At 33.7% G+C, this 22,965-nt stretch overlaps 4 protein-coding genes across 8 annotated transcripts; 2 read left to right on the top strand and 2 right to left on the bottom strand.

The window, feature by feature from the left end:
* Positions 1-1,368: 1,368 nt before the first annotated feature.
* Positions 1,369-7,590, bottom strand: LOC117209979 (bone morphogenetic protein receptor type-1B). 2 transcript variants are annotated; one of them, XM_033452475.1, is made up of 4 exons: positions 7,390-7,590; positions 2,624-3,623; positions 2,123-2,438; positions 1,369-2,034 (listed from the first exon to the last, which is right to left on the bottom strand). In XM_033452475.1, exons 1-4 carry the CDS (start codon positions 7,478-7,480, stop codon positions 1,906-1,908), a joined length of 1,536 nt encoding a protein of 511 aa, XP_033308366.1. In that variant the 5' UTR covers positions 7,481-7,590; the 3' UTR covers positions 1,369-1,905. The 2 variants fall into 2 exon arrangements, with proteins under 2 accessions (XP_033308366.1, XP_033308367.1); XM_033452476.1 differs by lacking the exon at positions 7,390-7,590 and adding an exon at positions 6,621-6,920.
* Positions 7,591-11,786: 4,196 nt separating this feature from the next.
* LOC117209978 lies at positions 11,787-14,754 on the top strand. Of its 3 annotated transcripts, XM_033452472.1 has the most exons (5): positions 11,787-12,475; positions 12,646-12,760; positions 12,871-13,067; positions 13,140-13,304; positions 13,407-13,503. In XM_033452472.1, the coding sequence occupies exons 2-5, from the start codon at positions 12,656-12,658 to the stop codon at positions 13,465-13,467; spliced, it is 528 nt and encodes a 175-aa protein (XP_033308363.1). In that variant the 5' UTR covers positions 11,787-12,475; positions 12,646-12,655; the 3' UTR covers positions 13,468-13,503. The 3 variants fall into 3 exon arrangements, with proteins under 3 accessions (XP_033308363.1, XP_033308365.1, XP_033308362.1); XM_033452474.1 differs by lacking the exon at positions 11,787-12,475 and having other exon boundaries at positions 12,489-12,760; positions 13,140-13,294; positions 13,407-14,754; XM_033452471.1 differs by lacking the exon at positions 11,787-12,475 and having other exon boundaries at positions 12,489-12,760; positions 13,407-14,754.
* LOC117209977 (meteorin-like protein) lies at positions 14,343-17,904 on the top strand. Its single transcript, XM_033452470.1, has 3 exons — positions 14,343-15,225; positions 16,095-16,746; positions 16,845-17,904. The coding sequence occupies exons 1-3, from the start codon at positions 15,092-15,094 to the stop codon at positions 17,058-17,060; spliced, it is 1,002 nt and encodes a 333-aa protein (XP_033308361.1). The 5' UTR covers positions 14,343-15,091; the 3' UTR covers positions 17,061-17,904.
* Positions 17,348-22,799, bottom strand: LOC117209974 (testis-expressed protein 2). Of its 2 annotated transcripts, XM_033452467.1 has the most exons (5): positions 22,688-22,799; positions 22,042-22,134; positions 18,931-21,922; positions 18,750-18,822; positions 17,348-18,654 (listed from the first exon to the last, which is right to left on the bottom strand). In XM_033452467.1, the coding sequence occupies exons 2-5, from the start codon at positions 22,088-22,090 to the stop codon at positions 18,322-18,324; spliced, it is 3,447 nt and encodes a 1,148-aa protein (XP_033308358.1). In that variant the 5' UTR covers positions 22,091-22,134; positions 22,688-22,799; the 3' UTR covers positions 17,348-18,321. The 2 variants fall into 2 exon arrangements, with proteins under 2 accessions (XP_033308358.1, XP_033308357.1); XM_033452466.1 differs by lacking the exon at positions 22,688-22,799 and having other exon boundaries at positions 22,042-22,677.
* Positions 22,800-22,965: the final 166 nt, after the last annotated feature.

Here is a 22,965-nt window from a genome sequence, read left to right as displayed (position 1 = left end):
GGAGTTTTATGCAAATTCGTAAAAAATAAAATTTTCGTAGAAAGATTGCCTTACCTACCAAATATTATAGAAAGCACTATACCTTGGGTAGTTTATTTACTTTTTCATATTATATGCATTCTGTGGAATTTTTGCGCTTTTAAATTTCTTATAAATGCTTAAAATCCGTAATTTATTTATAACAATGCCGATTTTTCTTATTTTGCCTGTGTTTAAAAACTTCTAAAAGTTAATTTGATAGTTAAAATGGTTTCTATTATTTTTATTCCATCGTACTAGTAACAATATTTAATTCTGTATAACTTCATAATATAATCATACCACACTAAATGTGTAGGTATTGATTTTCTATCTATAAAATTGTTTCTATTTTGATGACCAATATTTTTTTGTTTCGTATATTTACAGCAAAACTTATAGAAAAGAAAATTCCCTTGTAGCGCATAACCGTTACTTAATTATATAAATACTCACTTGCAACATCCTATGTAATCATATTAAAAATGTTGCACATGTACGGAAAAAAATAGTATTAAATTTAATACTTGTGAAAAATATAACTTTAATTATTTGCAATCAACCTACTATTAGCTATAACTTTAACATAGATACAATCCATTTTCATAGAAAATTTACGAACTCACCAAAGATTGACTTCGAGCACGTAATTTGTTGTATGCGACGACAATCTGTAATTAGTTAAAATTTGGATACATAATATTAAAAAGACAATTTTTTAAGAATTGTCGATGAAAATTTTTATAATTTCTAATTCTTGTAAATTTTACCGATCCACTAAACAATTTTGTAGAACAAATCGATATATTTATATTTTTATCAAAATAATGTTAAATCTTACAAAATACTTTGACGAATAAAATTCCATTGCCAAAACGTAGCTTTGAAATTTAACAATCGACGAATTAAACGAAATAATATGACATTTGTTAACTTAAAAATATAAATTATATACTACAATGTAGGTAATACAATATCATATAAAGAGACACAGTATTTAACGTCAAAATCAACACAACGGAAAACCATATTAATAAAAAATAATTTTCCTATCTTAGAAGTCAATAATAAGCGTAGTAAAAAAATGTATGGAAACTGAATATTTAAAATTTACCTCGTATCCAGAGGTATTCTGACATATAAGAATATTTCAAATATTTATATTTTACAATCGCTACGTACTTCATACGTTCTTAATATAAAGATCGTCTTTATATCTATAAACGACTTAAAATTTCATGTATCTTGCAAGATATCTCATTTTCTGAATAAAATTGTACACTCATTGTAGTATTGCACTTTTCAATGACAATCGTATCAAAGGCATATGAATATTATAGATTACCACGATTCTGTTAATGGTGGGATTTTAATACGTATAAATTCGTAACATTGAATAGATACGATAAATTTAAATGCTATCATCAAAACGGTGTTTTCACTTCTCTATAGATTTTTGCTATTAAATATATTTGAAATGTTTCTGTTTATAACGTTCATGCGCGCTTGTTTTTTTGGCTGGAAAAAAAATTATTCTTTCTAAGTAGTAGGCATTGTTGAATACATATTCAATAAATTTCAACACAGTGAGGCGCGTTAAAACATGAATAGTATCATGTTTTGCCGCCTTTCACATAAAAACAAAAGATATACACATATACAACGTTCATTCATAATTTCTTTCTTCTTAACTCACAATTGATCATTCATTTGATCATACAAATTCGCACATTCATACATTTTCATGTATTTTTAAATCTTAATATTCAGTCTTCAGGCTTGCAGTCTGTCAATAAATCTATGTACACCGGGTTATTTACAAGGGAAGAAATTATTTTTCAGCTACTAGCGATAAGATAGAACACATCCGACGAATATCGTCGAACGCTATACGATTTTAATAGCATTATCAATATGTAGTTTTGATATTGTCTTTTTCACACGTAGCGCTGTTAAACGAACGGCTGGATTTGCGTGCCAACATTCGACTACCAGCTTACTTAGCGCAAACAGAATCTGTAACAAAAGGTAAAAACATTTTTTAATATAAAAAACGTTTTACTAAGATGTTATTATGTAAAAATATGATTAATTCTATTCTTACTGAATCATTTTCCCACCGCGCTGGTATTATTGGACGTAATCGTTTTACGCAAACTGCTAGTCGCATATCTTCGAAGTCTGGATCACTTGGAACAACATCATGGTATGGCAAAGCATATGGTTCCACCATAGAGCTTTTGCTACCTGTAATGCATCTTCTGCAAGCTTCCCAAAGCACAAGACCAACAGAATACATATCTGCCATTTTGAAAGCATCAAAGGAAGATGTGTTTAAGGTTTCATCCAAAACTTCTGGAGCCATATATCGACGAGTACCCACTCGTGTATTAGGTGCAATATCAATTTCTCCACTTTCACTATAAATAAAACATTACACTCCTATAACTTTGTGTATATAGTGCAAATACTAAATCAAGTCTTACAATGATTATTTCATTCTTTCATACATACATATGGATATCTACAAACATGCACACGCATGTTTTGCGCAATCATCATGATAACGATAATACACTTCCAGATTACAATATTTATTATTTACCTTATATATCTTACTGCCAAACCAAAGTCAGCAATTGCACATTCACCATTCTTTTTCACTAAAATGTTTCTACTTTTGATATCTCTATGAGCTATAGCAGGCTTTCCACGTGTACCAAAGATCTCTGTATGAAGATGAGCAATTCCAGAAGCAATTGAAAGACATATTGCTAAAAGGCTAGGGTGATCTAGAACAGTAGTTTGGAGATAGTCATATAATGAGCCTCTTTCATGATAATCTGTAATTAATAACATTTGTGTCCAGGATCCTGTGCCTTTGATATCAGCAGCAATAAAACCCAAAATATTATCATGTCTCATTAACACTGTTTGATAAATTTCAGTTTCCCGAAACCAAGATGCTTCTTCCAATGTAAAAAATACTTTCACTGCCACTTTTTCTCCTCTCCATCTCGCAAGCCATACTTCACCATAGCGTCCCTTCCCAACACACTGAGACAGGGCTAGTTGCTTGGCAATAGTTCGTTGTACTAAAAGAGGTAATCCTGATCCAGAGCCACTACTCTGATCGATAAAGTCTTTAAGCGTTCCCTGAGAAGGCACTAGGCAAGGGCCCCTTTCTTTTCTTCTGTATCTGTGATATATGATCACCATAGCTATTGATATTACCATTAAGCATACAAACAAAATGCTGGTCAATATTATAAGTGGCGCACCCGATGCTATGACCATTGGATTAGGTACTGTGGTAGTTCGGGGTTTATAATCAGGATATAAATCTTTGTTACATAGTGCACTCTTGTTACAGCATATTATGCTTTTCCCTTGTAAGTGTGGCACAAGGTATCCTTTACATTGCATGAAACCTTGTTCATCTGGTGGTAGACAGCCAAATGACCATTCAGGCACATATTCTCCTGATTCTGCATCCCAAACTTCTTCTACTGCACTGAAACAATGACCACCAGGTCTTCCCTCGCAAGTTCCATTTTCTCGATCATCTGGACAGTGCCCTTCACAATAACATGTAATTCCTAATGCTGAAATTAACACAATTGTGGAATTGGAATAGTAAATAATGTAAATTTATGTGGAATGCTAGAATAATCTATTGTAGCTTTTAGAACTATGATCGTAACATGCAAAATTGACGAGAATGTATTTTTCTTTTTTATTTGAAATCTTTACTTCAATTCTTTAATTATTCTACGTATAAATATTATAGTAAAAATGAACGAAATTAACAAAAATGGTCACTAAGAATCGTTATTTCATTATTAACGTTTGAAATAATAACAAATGATGTCTGTATGATCTAAATGACCATGAGTTCCGACAAAAAGGAATTATATGTACAAGAAATAGAAGGAGAGTCGAAAAGAATGAGAAGGATCGGGTAAATCGCTTATCTGCTGTCGCAGAATTACTCTTTTGTCTATTTTACGGTGACCGCTCTATTTATATCTTCAAATATTTAGATGAAGGATTAATCTTCTGAATGTGTGCTGTTCTTGTTCCGTCCCTTTGGTTCTTCCCCTTTCCCGCTTCTGTCGGAATTCTTATTTATTTTTTTAAAAATAACGAATTATACGTAAACTAGATAATTGCAAAATACTGTAACATTTTAAGTTAATTATGCGGTAACGGTATATGTTGAAGATAACGAGCGTTAATATTTTTGTTAAATGTAAGCTTTTCCTTCGTGATAATAATTTCAAAAAATAAAAAAGGAGAAAAAAAATAAAAAGAATTGGATAATTTCTCAGGTTTGAAATGTGTTGTTAATAATCCATAATTCAAATTTAAATTGTATTTTGCTGAGAGCATGTGTTCATAACCGACCAGTTTTTTAGCCTGCGGCATAATAATGCCGTGTGTGCCGATCGCACCGTACAAGGAAATCACTGATGCACGATTGTCCGACAATTTCCAAGAGAGGTAAGACATGTTTAGTGCGGTTTCGGTCACGTGTTTCTTTTATCCTTATTTGAAGAGTAAGGAGAAAAACAAGAAACGTCACAAAATAGCTTTATTAGGAAAATTAAGTTTTAATATTTTAGACCACTAGAAAAGAAATAACATCTAATGAATTTAACTGTATTGTTCGCAAAATGAAGTTTATATCTTGCTTAGACATCACAAAAAAGAATGATAATGATTATAATCATTATGATTTAATAGTTCCAGAGTCTTAGTTATCACAAAAATGTGTTATAAAATGGTAAATCACGAAAAAAAGGAAATTCCTTGTTTTTACCTCCTTATCCTTCATTTATTTCGCAAATGTCAAAGAAAAGTCTCATAATGGTCAATAACTGATATGTATTTTTCGAAGATAGGAATTGTTCAATGAGAGATTCGATATAATCCAGAAAAGGAGAACGAGAAGTTGAATTAAATTAAGTTGAATTGAATCGGATAGCTTCCTAGGTGCTCAAACGAATAAGTTTCGATAAGTTTCCATGCATAGATATTCTTTTGTGCGGCTTTCGCGAAATAATTAGTACATATAGAGTAGCGAGAAAACTACTATTAACAATACGATGCATTTTAACCATATACGATCTTAGCTTCTGCGCGTGACAAAAAATAATATTGATGTAAAACAGATATTAAGATTTCCCTGTAATCTTCAACTCCAATCAAGTATCAACAATTTAACCGGTATTCAGGTCTCTTCGCTAGAATTACGCCATTTTATTTTGGTGCGACTAACATTTACCGAAGATCAAAGAGTTAAAGCGTATTAGAAATTGCTTGACAGCAACCTTAACACAAGCCGGTAGCATTTATAGCATTGAAGAGTACAAAACGAAAATTGAAGGGCGCAAGTAAAAGTGCAAACCCAGATTAGATCTTAAGCTACATATTAACTAACATGATATCCTATTAAATATATATATGTATCAAGCGACAAGGTTTTGTCGGTTTTTATATCTTCTATAGAAGAGCGTATTAACAAACGATGTATAACATATGTATATAAAACTTTTTACATGTCTTAATTACAAATACATATTCTCGTTGTTAATTAGGAAAATGTATATGATATGTAATAATACGGTTTCAATTGATATGTGCAGAGTTCAGACATCATGATGGCGCAGTGTATCTGCCGCGCGATGAATATCGCGTTTAACGAGATGCGAACTGTTCTACATCTTTAAGTAACGATATTATATATGTACATATAATACATATTACAATAGTTTTTCCGTAGACACAATGATACGAAAATCTAAAGTAATTGCGCAGTTCAGTGATTTTTCCTAATTCTGATTATTTAATTTCAGTCCCCTTTTACGAAACAAGGCAAAATTTTTTAATTATAATGTTCTTTTAATTTACTCTACTTACTAACTTAACCTAATCTAACCTATCTTTTTTATTAAATTTTGAACATTAAATAAATTAAATTGAAAATTCTAAATATGATATTTTTTTATAAAATAATAAAAGGTACATTAATTTCTCAAGTTCCTCCGATAAATCTGTTCGCTTCATGATGATAATTTTAAGTAAAAAAGGAATTGGCATGAAATAGTGAAAATTGGGAGAAGTTACTAAACTATAATTACCAAATCTGACATTGTTGATACGAGCACGATGGTACTGCATGAGATGAGTAAAGAGTAAGGAAAAGGAATGGAATTTGAACAGTGTTTAGAGATAGTGGTGTGGATCGTGAAACCTGAATATAACGCAACAACGCAACAACGCAACACTAGCCTACATCCAACCTGTCAAAATCCGTTCGAGGAAAGCAATGAATTTGGAGATTAAGAAGTTAGTCGTTCTCTCGAGAAAGCAATTTCGGCGACGCCTAAAATTAATCTGAACTGAAGCTACGGGGACAAACAAACAACTAGACAGAAATACAGGATAGTCACACGTGAAACCAATGAGACCACTCGAATATGGCGCGAGTCACGTGAAAAAAAGGAAAGAAAAGTAGGAAAAGGTCGAGGCACAGTCGAGGGGAACTTTAGAGTGTATAACAGCAACGAAACACTGTTGTTGGTATTTCAGTACCTAACCTTAACGCCGAACCTCCTCTTTCTTGCTCGTCGCTCGCTTTTCTTCTTCTCCTTCTCTCATCTCCGAGTCAAGGGTAAGAAAGAACGTGCGCTACTTTGGTATAAGAATTCCTTTTGCAAAAATACACTCGTCGCGTAGTGAATCACAGTCTGCGCACTCACGAACATCGAAACTCACGTTTGTTTACGAAAAATTGAAGTTTGTAAATAGTACCGATAAAACTGATACACATATAGATGTCCGAAAGGAATCGTAATAAGTGTTGCGGAAACACCGTCAAATCCGCTATTCCGTACCATTATCGCTTAAGGCTTAAGGAAATTCTCTAAATTGCGTTAAAAAAGAAGATTGCACTAAAATCTTATCGTATTTTGATCTTTCGCTTTCGCAAAACATTAAAAAACCAGGCATGTGTTTGTTGTCAATATGTTGAAGGAAAAAGTAGTGCTGCAGCATCATTAATCAAAATGAGAGCGAGTAAGATTGAGAGAGAAAGAGAAATAGCGGCGATGGGGAGCAGAATAGCATAGAGGGAGGGAGGGAGGGAGGGGAGAGAGAGAGAGAGAGAGAAAGATAGAAACAGGAACGGCAGAACGTTCATTCGTGTAGCAAAAGGCGAACAATGGTTAACAGCATACATTAATCGTTCTCACATCGAGAATCCGCATCCGATCGATTCTTTGGTACATTGTACACTGTTGCACTTACCACTTTACATAAAATACATCTCGTACGTACAATTGTAAAACAGATCACGAATATACTCACCACAAACAAATTTCGCGATAAACACTCCTAAGCTGATCCACAGGCCGTATTTACATCCACGCCGACCTGGGGTGGCGAAGAGCGCAGCCATTTTCTACATTCGAGAGCACATACTTCACTGTGACGTAGGGCGAGACGCGTCGGCCGCAGAGCGCAGGCTGATCAGGTTCGGCTCTTTCCGTTCTTCTACGGAAAGAACTGACAGCTTATTGGAGAGCTGGTTTTGTAGCACTTCGGCTGTTAAACAAAGACAACTGCTTGAGATTATCTAAAAGAGAGAAATAAAGATATATTCACGTATCAGCAGTGTATCTTTAATTCGTGGTACCCGGACAAACTATTTCGAATTTTTTCTAATCGAACGGTATTTCAAATAAATATGAAATTTCAAGCAAAATTGGTCCATAAAAATTTCTATAAATTTCAATATAGTCAACTTTTTATTTTTTTAATCGCATTTACGCACAGATACATCTTTGCAGTATTCTCAGTTTTCGTGATATATATTCGTGTTTAAATCATTATCTAATTCATCAAATTGTCCATTTAAAATGATCATTTGAAATGAAATTAAAATTTTATCCGAGAGAGATTTTTCGAACAAGATGTTTCGTTTAGTTCCTTAGTTTCTCAGCTTATTTGTTTTTGTACTGCATTATTCACACGTGGATTACATACTTAATTTGTTTAACATTTTATACGCGATTAAATTCTTGAAATCGCTAAAACGCCATTGTAGATCCTTTGCATCTTATCTGTAAAGATTTCACATTTGAAGCTACGTACCTGGTTTGTCATCGTAGCTATATAGTAGGGAGTGTGCGACGGCGCCCATAGGGCGCCATCGTGCCGCGACGAATGCGGTTTCTGAGATGTTTCTTATTCTCTCTTCTTTTCCTCTTCGTTGACTACATGTTCCTAGTACCGATGCTTCAGGGAACTAAGTCAGAAAGCTCATAAGGAAATACAAGAGAGAATGGTTTTTTAAAAAGGTGCGAAGGTTCTCGCGACTGACGCATGGACCTAGACAAAGCTGGAACTCAGCTTTATTGAATCTTTTCATTCCATCCGCATACATATTTATTGTCGACTAACAGACTAACCGTACCAGAATACAGAGATTTTATACAACTATATATTATGTAGCTCCACAGCAGAACATAAAATTACGATTAGTTAAACTTTATTCTAAGACACTCTAAGTTTCTCATTCGCTTCTTTTTCTTTCGATAATATTTGATATTTTTTATATTTTTTTATTTCGATATTTTATAGTGATATGTATACAATATATACATATAGTCCACAAAGAAATTTTTTATTCCAAAAACCCGATTCCTTTACGTCGTGTACATCCTGACATATGTACGTATCGATATATCTGCATCGATATACGAGACAAAATGATAAAACGCGTGCGAAATGAGAGGAATCAGAGAGAAGGGCGATACATATTTTGCCGACAGTTTTGAAAGTGGTGCATTCGCACTTATGCGGCGCCGTTTTGATAATCGAGCCGATTGGACAAAATGGAACGCACCATGGGGGTGCGCATCACGCTGAGCTTTCAACCTTTAATCTTTAACGTCGCATACGTATATTATTTTTATTTCTTCAGGATGGATATCGAGTTAACTAACAAGTGAATGGGTAATACGTTTTCATTGAGAATGATATTTGAATTTGAGAAAAATAACTTTTTGAAAGTTGTGGAATTTCGAAAGACTATGTTCATTGTCATAACCATTTTCTTTGCTCAATGATATTTATCAAATATTACTGTTCAAACACAAGTAAATGACAAAAATTATCGACCGATACTATTTTATTCATTCGTTTTTTCATTCACCTCGATGTTAATGATTCTCAAATACCAATCAGGGAAAAATAAAAAATTACAAAATAGTTTAAAGTCTGATAATCTTTTATGTTTCATCGAGATGTAACCCAGCGAGGAAAGAGTGAATGTAAAAATCGTAAACGAACGAAACAATAAGAGTAACGACTACGAAAGCAAATGGATTCGAAGATAAGATTAATAACATCGTGGTGATATACATATGCGTAGAGACGATAGAGAAACGTGAACGTAGTAATATGAGGATATTGTACGTGTAATAAGAGGTACACGTTACGAGCAATATTATCGCGTGCGAGCGCAACGAACCGAGGACGTTTGATCAAAGCACCATAAATGTGCTTACTCAAGAAGAACTACATATAGGGATAAGATAAAAAGGCTGCATAGACATCGTAATATCATATATCGTGAAATACTGACTATACCGAGCCAGAAAGTATCCACTTCATTCATCAATTTATTAATTTACCGACTCGTTGAATCTTTCGACCCGACAACGCATCTCTCTTCATATACACACATATAGACTTAAGTAATACATAGTACTTACACTATATTACCGATAGTTGTTCTCTTCATAGTAATAAGTGGATTTTTATTTATCTGTTCGAAACTTAACAAAGTGGAGTATTCGTTGTAATTTTTAATAGATAACAAACACAGCGTAATGATAAATATCAACAAATTGGAAAGAATACATCATGATTCGATCGACGATAAACTTTGCTAAATGATGTTATTTAACGATGTTTGATTTATGTTCGATATAAAAAGATCTGATCTGAATACTAACTTTGAGATTATAATCACTTGAGGATTTACCCTCTTGAGAATGAATTTGTTCAATTAAACGCGTTAAATCGAACTACCTGCCCCGATAACAGCTTTCCGTTCTTCGAACGAGTCTCGTGTGCCCATTAGGGATAACGATATCTTTAGAGCAAAGTGTTATCGCTAAAAGTCAGGTGTGTACCGGGGCATCTAGTGCTCGATCAAAGTAAGCTTGCCGACGACAACTTGACAACAGAATTCGAAAGGCAAACAAGCTCTCTTTTTCTCTTTCTTTGTTATTTCACTACTTACTACCTTTATTTTTTTCCGTCTCGCACGCGTGTGTGCGCGTTTTATTTTCTCAAAAATACTCTTTAGCAAAGTATGTTTTAAAACTTGTCGATTAATTTCTGTCTCCTCTCTCTTTTTCGTCTCTTTCTCGTAGGCATGTTTCATGTGAAATTATAACGCCATCGGAACAGTAACTTGCCATCAAATGTCGTACTTGATTGGTGACCATTGGTGACACCATGACGGTGTTGTATGTATATTAACTATCAGTGCCTAATTACTGTTATTAAATTTTGTGAAAGTTTCTTATATGTAAATGTAGGAAAATTTTTCGCAGCCTATCAAACAGTATTTTATTAATTTTTTACGGAAATAGCTGGTCACTGATGAAAGTTACGCTTGGAACTAGCTACTTGTCATAATGTTAATGTTCAATTTGCTTTCAACAGAGTTCACGCGAATAATGTTTGATCTGTCTCTTGTATAAATCGTATTTTAATAAAATTTTTGTTACGAATTTCCACAAGAAGGTCATACGTAGCTGCTTGCTATTTGAACATTTTCCACGGAAGAATTTTATGTACATATCGTGTGTATTACATAAAACATTTTAAAACTTCATTTTCAGATTTATTTGAAATTTTACCATTACGAAAATTTACCATTTTACCATTATAATGATATTTTTAAATGTTTCATACACATTTATATTTATAAACGATTTCTATGAATTCACGAGTTATTGTATGTTACTTAGTCAAGAAATTGTGAGAGAAGATACAGTATTCGAAATAGAAAGTAGAACATAACTATTGCGAACTTATTTGATTCCAGAGCTCACAGCGATAAGAGAAGGGTATGTTGTATACTAGTTACGGTCCTGATACACTTAGTTAGTCCTTATTCAGAGATGCGATGGATGAAGGTGAGGCGCGAGGGCAGGCACCTATAACAAAGATCCATCGGAACCGGTTTCGTGTTCTGCCCTTTTTTTACATTCCCGAAAGAGGTCCCGCCGAGCCACGGGTGTGAAAACCGACACTCACCCCCACTTGTTATTTTGTCAAAACAAAGCCCTGTGGAAATTATAGGAATTACGCAGCATCATCAACTTGCTCATTTCTCTTTTTTCCTCTGAACATTTACTCCTGTCAAATTATTCTCGACCGCACACGTTCTCAGTACGTTTTCTAGCCCTACCCTGATCGAATGTAACGCCGAACGAATTCCATCATTCTACCGTTCTACATTCCTCTCCATTCAATCGAAATCGAATGTATCACACATAGATTTTAACGAAATCTAAGATGGAAGAAAAAGGAAAAGGCAGAGAGTGAGAGAGAGAAACGGGAGAAAAAGAAAGAAATTACAAAATTGATCTTTAAATTCACACAATCGTGAAAATAATAACAGAACAATAATTTTACACTAGAAGATGTAAGAAGATACTAAGAAGATACTAAGATGTAAGAAGTTTTTAGACTATTAGACTGCTCAATAAATTTTATCCGTAATACTAGTATTTATTTTTATGTTTACTCCTATAACGTTTCTCAAGCTTGTGTCAGTTCCTATATATTTTACAAAATTATTCAGATCTTTTGCTCTCGTACTTTCTCCGCATTTTACTGTTATAATCATAATGCAGAAGAAGTTACTAGATAATAGAAATATTTCTGTATTAATTGCATTAAATTAAAGGAGTTGCTTAGTCAATTTAAAGTTATTCCATTACAATTAATTGAAATTTACTTCACCTATCATTTTACTATGACAAGCTACTTCATCTGCATTTCCAATCGTTCGTTCTTTTACAGAAACCTGTTATATTGACACAGGGTAAATTTCTTATCAGGCGGTAACGATGATTTCGTCTATGTTTTTAGCACACATATCTCCTTATCATTTTAATGTCACATGTTACATTACCGACATATCATAGAATAACATTACGAAATTAATAGTGATTAGAATTAAAATAATCTCCGTGAAATTAAGAATATGATGTATAGTAGAACAGGATACATCTAATGAGTCATCAACTCATCACAGATCTTATAATTACAAATAAAAGAAAGAATTTCATTTCCTTATACATAATATTTGTACGTCAATTTTACAAATTCTCATTTGAGAGAATAAACAATTGATTGGGACGGTTAGGTAACCCACACTCACACACATTCTCTCAAAAGAAAATATCGAATTCTTCATGTCAGATTTCACATGTTTTAATCGTCGTAATAAAATTTTGATAACATATACTATACGGTCGTATGAAATCTAGTTACGTATCTGACATTTATTTTTTAGTAATAACTGAAATTTTTTAGTGACAGAAACATGAGTGAAGATATAAAATGCTCTCAATACGATGTTAAACAAAATAAAAAATTGTCACACGTTTTCCCTTTGCAAGCATCTGGACGATGTCAGTCTATCAAAGAAGTAAGTAAATTCGTCTACATTGTTCTGCTACATATATCATATGATACACCACATTTCTAGCCAGGTTATTATACTTGTTCAATTCCTTAAATCGCAAATCAACTTTATAGAGTAACGTGACGCATACGATATGTAAGGAACAAGATTACTTGAATGAAAGAAATATTTTCAATATATTCCATTTTCTGCTCTCTCATGTGATCATTCATCAACCAGCAGATCCTATCCAATACTTGTATGAATTGCTCGATGATTTTATATTATTTAGATCGGGGCTCAAAGAGCCACGATTACTTTGGACAGAAAAGTATGTTACTGTGGCCACTGTCACGTTTGAAAATGTATGTGTGCATATTTAATTCTTATTCCATTTATTCAGGCATCTTAATGCGATATTCGAAAATATTCTTTTCCATGATTCTGAATTTTTACCTTTGGATGGTTTTAAAACTGCTATGAAAACGATGGGCGTGCGTTCTTACGATCCATGTCCAGATCAGCTTGTCCGAGGATATGTAGATCGGCAAACTTTTTGTACGGAAGCGTAAGAGATAACCTTTCGTTGCCTTATCTAAGATGGATTTACAAATTGCGCTTGAATATTTATAAATCAAAAAAGAATGGGAATGTTCGTATTCTTTTCCAGATCGAACAGCATGAAAAATGAATTGTTGCATATGGCGACCGAAACCAGTCGACGTACATAGGCGTGAAGCAGAATAACTTATAATTCCTTTGCATATTGTATACTTTATCACAAGGCGTATATATTTTATGTCTATTCATTATTAAATATATACAGTGGTTCACGAAAATATTCGAACACTTATCATGGAAAATTTTTATGATATATTAATTAATAGAAATTTTTTATATATATTATGTGTGTTATACAAAACATTTTGAAATTTCATTAGCAATGTATTGAGACTCGATCTCATGATTATATACTGATAAAATTTGAAAGAAATCTAAAAATGTGTATACAAACTACAAAATATTTAGCACAAATATACGTTTCTTAAAGGTCACAAAGATGTTTAAACAATCAAATATTCATTATATTAATAAACCTCGATATTCAGCGGAATCATCTTTATATGTTTAAGATGTTTGTAGTAAATGTCTTGCAATTTCTATATGTATTTTCACGTTGATTTCAATATCCAATGTAAACATAGTAATAGTCATATCATAAAAGTTTTCTACAGTAAATGTTCAAATATTTTTGTGAGCTACTGTATTATTACGATGCAAATTTTATTTATATGCGTAGAAAAAAATGAATTTCTTTTGGTAATAAATACGATCAACGATATGTTCTTGTATCACGTCGAAAAAGTATAGAAACGAAAGGAAACGAAAACGAGACGAGACGAGAACAGAAACATGACAAAGCCACTCGAAGAACCAACCAAAGAGAGGAGAGAAGGGTGAGAGTCAACAGACGAAGCGAGTCGAGGTAAAACGAGTCGACTCGAGTCGAAGTGGACTCTAACGAGCATGGTAAAGAACGTCAGGCTAGAGAGAAAGTGAGTGAGCGTGCGTGCATGCGAGCAAGCGAGCGCGCAACCAAACGATATAGTTCGAAATAGTTGTGCACAAGTTGTGTAAACGGTGTGGCACGCGTAGCTGATCAAACCGATCGAGATTTGCGTGTGGTTTAACTTCGTACTATAACATCGCCTTGTGATCAAACCTTTCTACTTTCAACGCATTCAATGGTAACAAGCATGATCCTTCGAATTTCCTCCGTCGTGTTCCTCGTGCGTACACCATTACACGATCGTTCGACGAAGAATACGCAGTGTAGAAACCAGAGCAAGTAGTTTACACCAGTGAGCGCAATCTAAGGACATTCGTGATTTATTTTGTCTTTGAATTCTTTAACGCTAGACTATTACTACATCGTTATGCCATTCGCATTTCTAACAACGATGGTTAATCTGAAATCAAGTATCGTGCTTTCCTGTAACAGCGACGAAATTATATTAGGAGAGTGAAATATCAATATTTCGAAGAAAGAAGAACTTTACTGTCGAATACCTGTACACGCATTCGTGTACAATCTTTTTGCTAACACAGTACCGATTTTCTTTATACTAGTATACATACATATGTGTAAGGAAAACGTACATATATACATGAATATTTTCCCTGTAAAATTGTAAAAAATCATAACCAACGATGTTGAAAACGTATACTACCACTGTTACTACTGCGAGTTAAATCGAATCTGGAATTTAAGAAACATCGGATTGGGAAGATTTCCTTTTGCAGAAATGCAAATTCTAATTGAAATTTAGTCGAAACGATACGGAATCACGAAAAATGAGACCGCTCACATTTATGGCCTGTTCGGTGCTTTTACTATCTTTACTGCTACTCATTAGCATCGTGTCATCGGCCCCTTCCTATGAACATGTTGCCCTTCAGGCTGCCGACCAATGTGATTGGATTGGAAGGTTAGTATTCTTTATTCTTGTTATATTCTCGATTTCGATCGGTCCATAAAAAATGTACATATTCAGTTTGAAATATTATGAAATATTTGTAAGCTTGTCTTTCTATCCACATTTCTTTCCAATGATTTACTCCGAAACCCGCGCAATTCTCATTTTCCCTCCAATTGAATCTGTTACGCAAAAATTTCATCAATTTTATCCCCACGTTTACATTTAGGTGCTTATGCATACGTGTATATCTTTTTAAATTCCTCTTGATAACGGGTAACGAAACCATGTATGTATCTAATAAACATATATGTATATATATGTACATATACATATATATAAACTTTTATTAAGCGCGAAACCAGTCGCCCGACTTACGGTGAAACCGGTTTTCCTCGTCCAACGAACAAACACAAGCAAACCTAAGAAAGATCGCATGGACTGGACTAGAGCATTCGATTTATCATCTCTTTCTCCTTTATAAGGGAGAATGAGTGGCCTGCGTGCATGTATTTATGTATATCTACGTATGCACGTATGTACGTATATATGCGCAAGTAGAAAGAAATGTACAATAAGCTAAAAAAGAAGAATGATTACGTGGCCAAGTGCAGTTGTCGATAATAACCATTATCATCCTAAAAAACGAAAGAACCGTTTCTGCTGTTATAATTCCATTTCAACTGGAGACTTAAAAAAGAAAGAATCAAGATGATATAAAGATACAGGGAAATTGTCTGAGTATCTTTCATCTCTGGAATATGTATAATATACCAAAATATAATATGATTGTAATCATATACATATAAGAAGATAGAAATAAGTAATGTATATTTAATCAGGACGTAAATAATTTCTTTCTCTGCCTGATTACGTTGCAGCGGAGGTGGAGGCCGAGGTGTTCGACCAGTATATCTGCGATGTTCCAGAGGAACGGTACTTTGGCGGTATCCACGAGGAGCTTTACGAGTTGTTCTCTCGCCCCCCGTTTTAGCTGGATTCGTATCGAAAGCTAATTACGGAATGAATCACGGAAAGGGCAACGTCAATAAGAAGAACGACAGCTATTGGAATAACAACGATGACCCATTTCAGTTATCCGGTTTCCGTACTTGTACCAAGATTTCAGGTCCAGTACGAGTATATCTGGAAACTCATGGCAAACTTCGGTCAATATACTCGCCGAGGGACGGCAAAGATATAGCTTCACATAGATGTTTTCATGCGAAAAAACAACCCGCAGCACTTTACATAGAAGCGGAAGAATTTACGTTGGGTGAACTTCACAATGCGAGATTACAATACGATTTAGAAGTACGGTATGTCGACATTCGACAAGGAGTATCGCAACGATTTAATGATGAGGAGGAAGACTGTAGACCGTGTACTATGGATGAACTAGCTAAGGCGTATTGTCAAAGCGATTTCATAGCCAGGGGTACCGTAAGTGCTGTCCAGAGACGACCAAATTTAGAAGCTGCCGAACTCGTCCTTAGAGTAACAAAAATTTTACGTCGGATCGAAGAGAATGAGGTAACAGCTTTTCCTTGTCTCTTTTGCTATATCTGTTCACAATTGTATACATAGACATGTTTGTAAATTAACGTTCATTTTGATGCATTTCGAAACAGAGTAACAACGATGCAGATCCTACCGATTCCCATGACCGTAAAAATGTTCGTGTAAGGGTGCCAACTGCCTGTGATGCACGTCATGGCCAAGGAGAATTTGTGATAATGGCTAAACGAAGACTCGGTGATCTTGTTCTGGTCTGTGCACCGAGAATAGAAACTTGGGCAAAGACAGTCCGCGAATTGGAAACTGCACCGTGTGTTCTTCAAAGTTAGCACACCCATGTTCCAAAAATCGCCTGTAAATAATTTATTTTCCTATTCTGCGTTGTATGAATATCGATCTCTAAACTGTGATATTGTTTTGTGGAAATTTTATCGTGAGAAATACATGACTTTTTAGCAATATAACTAACAATTTCCATCTATCTCTGTTATGATTATGCATCCCGAATTTTAACCCAGCGGTAGCAATTATTTGAATGTGTGTTTAGAATTTTAATCTAATCAATCGCCAATCGTCAATTTAGAAATTTAAACGATTATGAATACACTTCTAATTCTTATTTGTTTCATATATTTATACAAGATTAAAATTTCAATCTATATGAGTTCACTTGCATTACACATTGAAACGTTAATTTAACAGTCACATTGTGATATGTACACACACGAAAAATCAGTCGTAGTGTAAAAATAATTTACAATTATTATGCTATGTTCGAAACTAATAAATATGCGCGTTCAGTTTATTTCATATTTCGCAACTCTGACTGTGAAGTGATCAATTTACAATCCTATATTATAGTAATGTTTATAAATAATAAACAATTACTCTATCGTTAGATTTATATTGAGTTATATTACTTCTCAATCATCGATACCATTGATGCAAAAATAATCATTGATGTCGTTGAGACACTGTTGTTATTAATATTATTATTATTATTATCACAAATAATACGTATTAAGCCCTTTTTGTTTTACACGATGTAAGTTTTACACATTGCCAAAGCGAAGGAATAACACGATACATGGTCCCAAAGAAACGATCAAAAATTGACATATTGAAAATTTATGTAAAATTAAAAAATTACGAATCAATATTTTCATATGGTGTGCAAGAAACAATGCTTGAGAAATAAAAATTGATCACCATTTACTAGGACGTATTTAATACAACTTTAGTTGTTATTAGTCTGTTCTTAATTCTTCATTCAATTTGTTCTTAATTCAAATTCGTTGCTTTGGAATAATTACAAGCGTTTCATCATCTCTTTTCTATTTCATCGTAATTCTTTTGTCGTCAAGTTTGTTTATAAGTTATAATGCACATATAAGAAGAATATATTGCAACAGCAATACTATTGAGAAGCGCATACACGCGAAATTTTGCAACGATAATATATTTGTCATTTGCTGGTCGAATATACATTGCAATTATGAATCAGATATGAATATTCTACACGGTAGTTCATTTATCAATGGATTATGTACAATACGATACGACAATCAGAATTTTTCATTTATTATGCGATTATCGTATTGTTGTATAAGGATAATTAGGACATAATGGTAAAATGAGATCGTCCATATTTGGCAAAACAACCAGTTTTTCAAATTCCCTGAGTAACTTAGTTTCTATCCATTTTGTTATGTAAACGATATTAACTGTTCTCTCACCAACCGCGGGTTTTACGGTAAGACTCACTTTCGGTACAGGCTTAAAACCGTACCATAAACGATCGGACGGTGCTGGTGGAATGTTTAATGATAGACAACCTTCAATACTTGAAACGGTAACCATCAACCGAATCTCCGTATTCGAAACACCTTCCATAGCCCTTCGAACATAGGACAGTTCGGTGGCCTGATAATTGGAACACATGAAAAAGCAAATATTAATAGATATTGATTTGAATGTTACTAAATAAATTTTTAGAAAATGTAACAAAACATATTTACATGTTGAAAATATTTATTTGCAGCTATTTTATCCACCATACTAAGAAATTTTCTTCCAGATGATTGTGTAGATCTGCAAAAAACAAACGAAGAAAGAAAGAGAGAAAAGAAAAACCAGATAGATTAAGATATCGACGTAGAAGGAAATGAATGATAAAATGATATTACTGTTATAACTTACGTTGTTTCTTTGGACATATTGTACGATTGTGTTCCAGAATTATCACAATCGTCTTCTGTAGACGTTTCTGGCGTATCTTCTACATCGCTATCGAAAATTGGTGATCTAGTTATTACTTCGTTTGATTTTTTTGTTGAAATAATCGTATCATCAGGAACTGATCCAGTTCTTGTCAATTTCATTAAATTCAATTTTGTTTCAACAGTCATAGTCAAGGATCCTTTATATGTTATATCTAAATTAAGCCAGAGACCTCTTTCGTTAATTACTGGTTTTGTTACATTGTGAATAACAGGAGATCCTTGACCTATTGCTACCTCTGAAACCAAAAGGCACTCCATAAAATATGGTAGTTTTATGTTGGATAACTTGCGTTGTATTTTATCCTGTATAAGATGTATAGTTTCAGGACACTTGCGTACGTCGAAAAGTATACGAGCTATTAGACAATTAATCCAAAGTGAGTTTTCAGCAGATGTGGAAATTGCACCTTCTGACATTGGCGAACAGCTACTATCCAAGTATTTTGCCATATAAGCGTTATAATTAAGCTCAGGTATGGTTTCGTGTGAATTACTAGCTGAAAGAGAGCTTTTTGATTCTGCGTTGATTTTATGTTGCGTTGATTGAGTATTAGGTATAGTGGACGACGTATCAATCGCAAACAGTAATGAATCATTTTTTTTAACGGATCGAGATGCAGCTAAAATTAAACGTCTGTACCAATCTTCTTTTTCACGATCAGTTCTGGCAAAAATAAATATTTTTAATTTATTTTTTTGTTCACCATTATTATGGTGTTCTCCTCCCTCATCCCCCTTCCCATCCCTCCCCTCTTCTTCCTCTTCATCTTCCTCCTCCTCTTCTTCCTCTTCCTCCTCCTCCTCCTCCTCCTCCTCCTCTTCCTCCTCTTTTTTCTTATTTCTTTTCTTGTGTACTTTATTATAATAATAACTACCATAGTCATCAATTACCATCTGTGCTTTTTCTTCTTCTGATTTTTCTAAATCTTGTCCTTCTTTCCGTCCATTCTTTACTTTCTTTTCATAATCTCTTTCTCCTCCTACTTTTACTGTTATTTTCTTCCCTTCCTCTTCCTCTTCCTCTTCCTCCTCTTCATCATCTTCTTCTTTCATCTCATTCTGCCTCATTTCCTTTCTTTGTGTGCTCTTCTGTTGTTCTTCTTTTCTACTCTGCTTTTCCTCTTCCCTCTCTTCTTCTTTTTCACTCCATGTTTTTACAATTGATTTCTTACAAGTTTTTATCTCGCTTGATATATCTTTTCGTTTCTTTTTTTTTTTATTAGTACTAGTGTAACTCTTTTTCAAGTCTCTTCTTATTTTATCCTCCTCTTTCTGTTGTTCCTTGTAGTCTTCATCCTTCTTTTTCAACTTCTCTTCCATATAAATTTCTGTTTCTTCATTCTCTACAAAACATTCTTCGTATTCGTTGTCAAGATAATCACTAACTGAATCATAATTATAATTTTTATTGTCATCGTCGTCTTCATCGGTATCTTCCACTTCCACAAACTCACAAAATTCTTGTTTTACTATTGGCTCCTCATTCTCCATATTGACAAACAAAATTTCATTCTCATCTTGTGTTTCTCCATCTAATTTTTTTGTATATTTCTTATCAAATTTATATTTGACTTTTTCTTTTAGGTCCATTTTGTGATAACTATTTATCGAATATTCATCATTGGTTGTACTTTTCAAAATTACATTACAAATTAATGCTTCCTTTTCAAGGGCTATACAAATCGGATATTTTTTACTCCATCTCCTTCTTCTGGCAAGCCCGTGGGGAAGAAGTTCTATCTTTGCTCCAGTTAAATTATAAGCTCTCTTTTTAATGAATTTTAATTTATGTTTAGGCTCATCCCAGACAGCTTTCTTTGGAACTTTTATCCTGGTTTCCAGAATACGCAAAATATTTTCCTCCATTCTGAAGAAAACAGACTTTGTGCGTGCCACGTGATAATTATTCGGTTCATAATTATAAGGCAATTCATTTAACCAACCTTGATATCTTTCAACCACAGCATGTTCCTCTACAGCTGGAATCTCTAAAACATGTATTGGCTGACTAGAAAGGCATTCTTCATCTGGCAAAGTGGTTAAAATCTTCTTCAATTTTGTTACTATGTCATAGAAGGTAACAGTTACAAAAACACCCATCATAAATCCCAGTAAATACTCTGCTAATGGAATAACGTAATAAATGCAGGAAATAGCAATGAGAACAGCAATAGATTTATATGTTGCTTGGCAAATTAATTGTTTAATCAATTGTAAAAACACAGTTTTAAAATCTATTTTCTTTGAAAATGTTACTGAGCTTGTATAGGTCTGTTGTGGGAAAATGTTATAATTATTGTTACTACTAGGTGGCTCTGAATTTGATGAATCATTTATTGAAGAGGAAGGAACATCTTCGCTGATGTTTTGTGGAAATTCAGAAGCTTCAATGCCACTCTCAACACACTCATCCTGTAAACTTTTGTCTTTTAAGCCAGTTTTTACTCCAGAAAAACCTACGTATCTGGCTGCATTGCCTCTTTTACGAATATCATCCACCTTTTCATCGCTAGGTGTAACACAGCCTTGATCCTCTAAATCACTGACACTTGAGCTTTCTGCTTTGGAATGACGTCGTTTCCGTTTGTCACTTTTTATTTCAGACAGTTTTTCCTCGAATGTCTTGGTTATTTTTCCTTTAATATCGGAGAATACTTTCCATGGATCCAGGGATGGCGGCGTACCTTCTAGCAAAATATTTTCCGCACTGACAGAACGGGTTTCCGAGTTGTTTTCGGAAATATCCGACTCGTGAATGCATCTCGATGGAGTAGAAGTTACTTTGGACGAGATCTTTTCGCATTCAGGTGTTAATCGCTTCTCTTCGTCTGTGCTAGGATATATTTCTTCCAATTCATCGTCACTAGCATGGTAATGAATTACAGGAACTGAAGTTGCAATAGGTTTACCTTGCCGAAAGAGAAACAAACGATCGATCAAGTACCTTTTGTCATATCGCTATTACGTTAACTCTGTAAAATAGATACTTATTTATCGGATTTTACCTATCTATCTAAATTAGTCTCACCTTTTATCATTGCCAGTGTTATTTTTCTCGGGCTGTGTTTAGCACTCATGGTCGAAGCGAATTGGTTCGATAATCAGCCGATTCATAAACATCCTTTAACGTACATCATCACGAATGTCGACTACGTTATTGCTTAGAACGATAATCATTTTATCATTTCTTATTAATCTCTTACTATCACTTTAATCTTTTCTTATGATAAACATAATCAGAGAAACATTTGCGCATTTATTTTCAACACCCAACTTTTGGATTCGTGTGATCCAAATATGTGCACTTATATATAAATATATATATGTACATATATGCACATATTGATGCTGTATTCACACTAACATCAATGTTTAATAATAATATCTCAAATGTATACAAATTTTACTTTGTACGCACTGCCTTAAAGTTAATACTTTGTCCAAAATTATTCATATTTTTTCCACTGATATTTACTACTTGTCTCATTTTATTAAACCTATATTTCCACCATATACGCTTTGCTACGTTTACATAAAATATTTACAGTATATACTATAAATGTCAAAATTAACCAAAAATTAAGACAGTTGAGTTGTGAGTCGAGCGTTAAGATTATGCAATAGAGTCAATTACAAATTACTAATGTTTCGTGCTTATTATTAAACATACTTACAATTAGTGCATTGTATTGACAATACAATACTTTGGCATACGCGATGCACATGAGCCACGTGTCCATGACGTTATCTATGTATACTTTGGATGTATGCGCGAATCACTGAGTTATCTGCTGCGTCTCAAATATTTTAATATTATACGTTTTCTTCTTACTCTTAAAATTCCCTATTAATCGTGATGAGTCATTAAATTATTTAATTCTATCTATAATACATCAGTTTTGAAAGTAAACAAGCTGTGTATAACAAAAATTATGCATTTTATTTTTGTTAA

Source organism: Bombus bifarius, unplaced genomic scaffold (genome assembly GCF_011952205.1).
Source record: "Bombus bifarius isolate JDL3187 unplaced genomic scaffold, Bbif_JDL3187 scf7180000008197, whole genome shotgun sequence".
Lineage (NCBI taxonomy): Eukaryota > Metazoa > Arthropoda > Insecta > Hymenoptera > Apidae > Bombus > Bombus bifarius.
This window is presented reverse-complemented; position numbering and strand designations above follow the sequence as displayed.

What these genes read in the sequence shown, in the direction of transcription:
- LOC117209978 (XM_033452471.1), top strand. Translation starts at nt 12,656, where the DNA reads ATGAGTGAAGATATAAAATGCTCTCAATACGATGTTAAACAAAATAAA. An exon ending in CGATTACTTTGGACAGAAAA is followed by an intron (nt 13,068 to 13,139) that starts GTATGTTACTGT and finishes CCATTTATTCAG; the next exon opens with GCATCTTAATGCGATATTCG. An exon ending in CAAACTTTTTGTACGGAAGC is followed by an intron (nt 13,305 to 13,406) that starts GTAAGAGATAAC and finishes ATTCTTTTCCAG; the next exon opens with ATCGAACAGCATGAAAAATG.
- LOC117209977 (XM_033452470.1), top strand. Translation starts at nt 15,092, where the DNA reads ATGAGACCGCTCACATTTATGGCCTGTTCGGTGCTTTTACTATCTTTA. An exon ending in CAATGTGATTGGATTGGAAG is followed by an intron (nt 15,226 to 16,094) that starts GTTAGTATTCTT and finishes ATTACGTTGCAG; the next exon opens with CGGAGGTGGAGGCCGAGGTG. An exon ending in GTCGGATCGAAGAGAATGAG is followed by an intron (nt 16,747 to 16,844) that starts GTAACAGCTTTT and finishes ATTTCGAAACAG; the next exon opens with AGTAACAACGATGCAGATCC.
- LOC117209974 (XM_033452467.1), bottom strand. Translation starts at nt 22,090, where the DNA reads ATGAGTGCTAAACACAGCCCGAGAAAAATAACACTGGCAATGATAAAA. An exon ending in AATATGTCCAAAGAAACAAC is followed by an intron (nt 18,823 to 18,930) that starts GTAAGTTATAAC and finishes TGTTTTTTGCAG; the next exon opens with ATCTACACAATCATCTGGAA. An exon ending in CAAATAAATATTTTCAACAT is followed by an intron (nt 18,655 to 18,749) that starts GTAAATATGTTT and finishes TCCAATTATCAG; the next exon opens with GCCACCGAACTGTCCTATGT.
- LOC117209979 (XM_033452475.1), bottom strand. Translation starts at nt 7,480, where the DNA reads ATGGCTGCGCTCTTCGCCACCCCAGGTCGGCGTGGATGTAAATACGGC. An exon ending in TATCGCGAAATTTGTTTGTG is followed by an intron (nt 3,624 to 7,389) that starts GTGAGTATATTC and finishes TGTTAATTTCAG; the next exon opens with CATTAGGAATTACATGTTAT. An exon ending in TTGGCAGTAAGATATATAAG is followed by an intron (nt 2,439 to 2,623) that starts GTAAATAATAAA and finishes TTTTATTTATAG; the next exon opens with TGAAAGTGGAGAAATTGATA.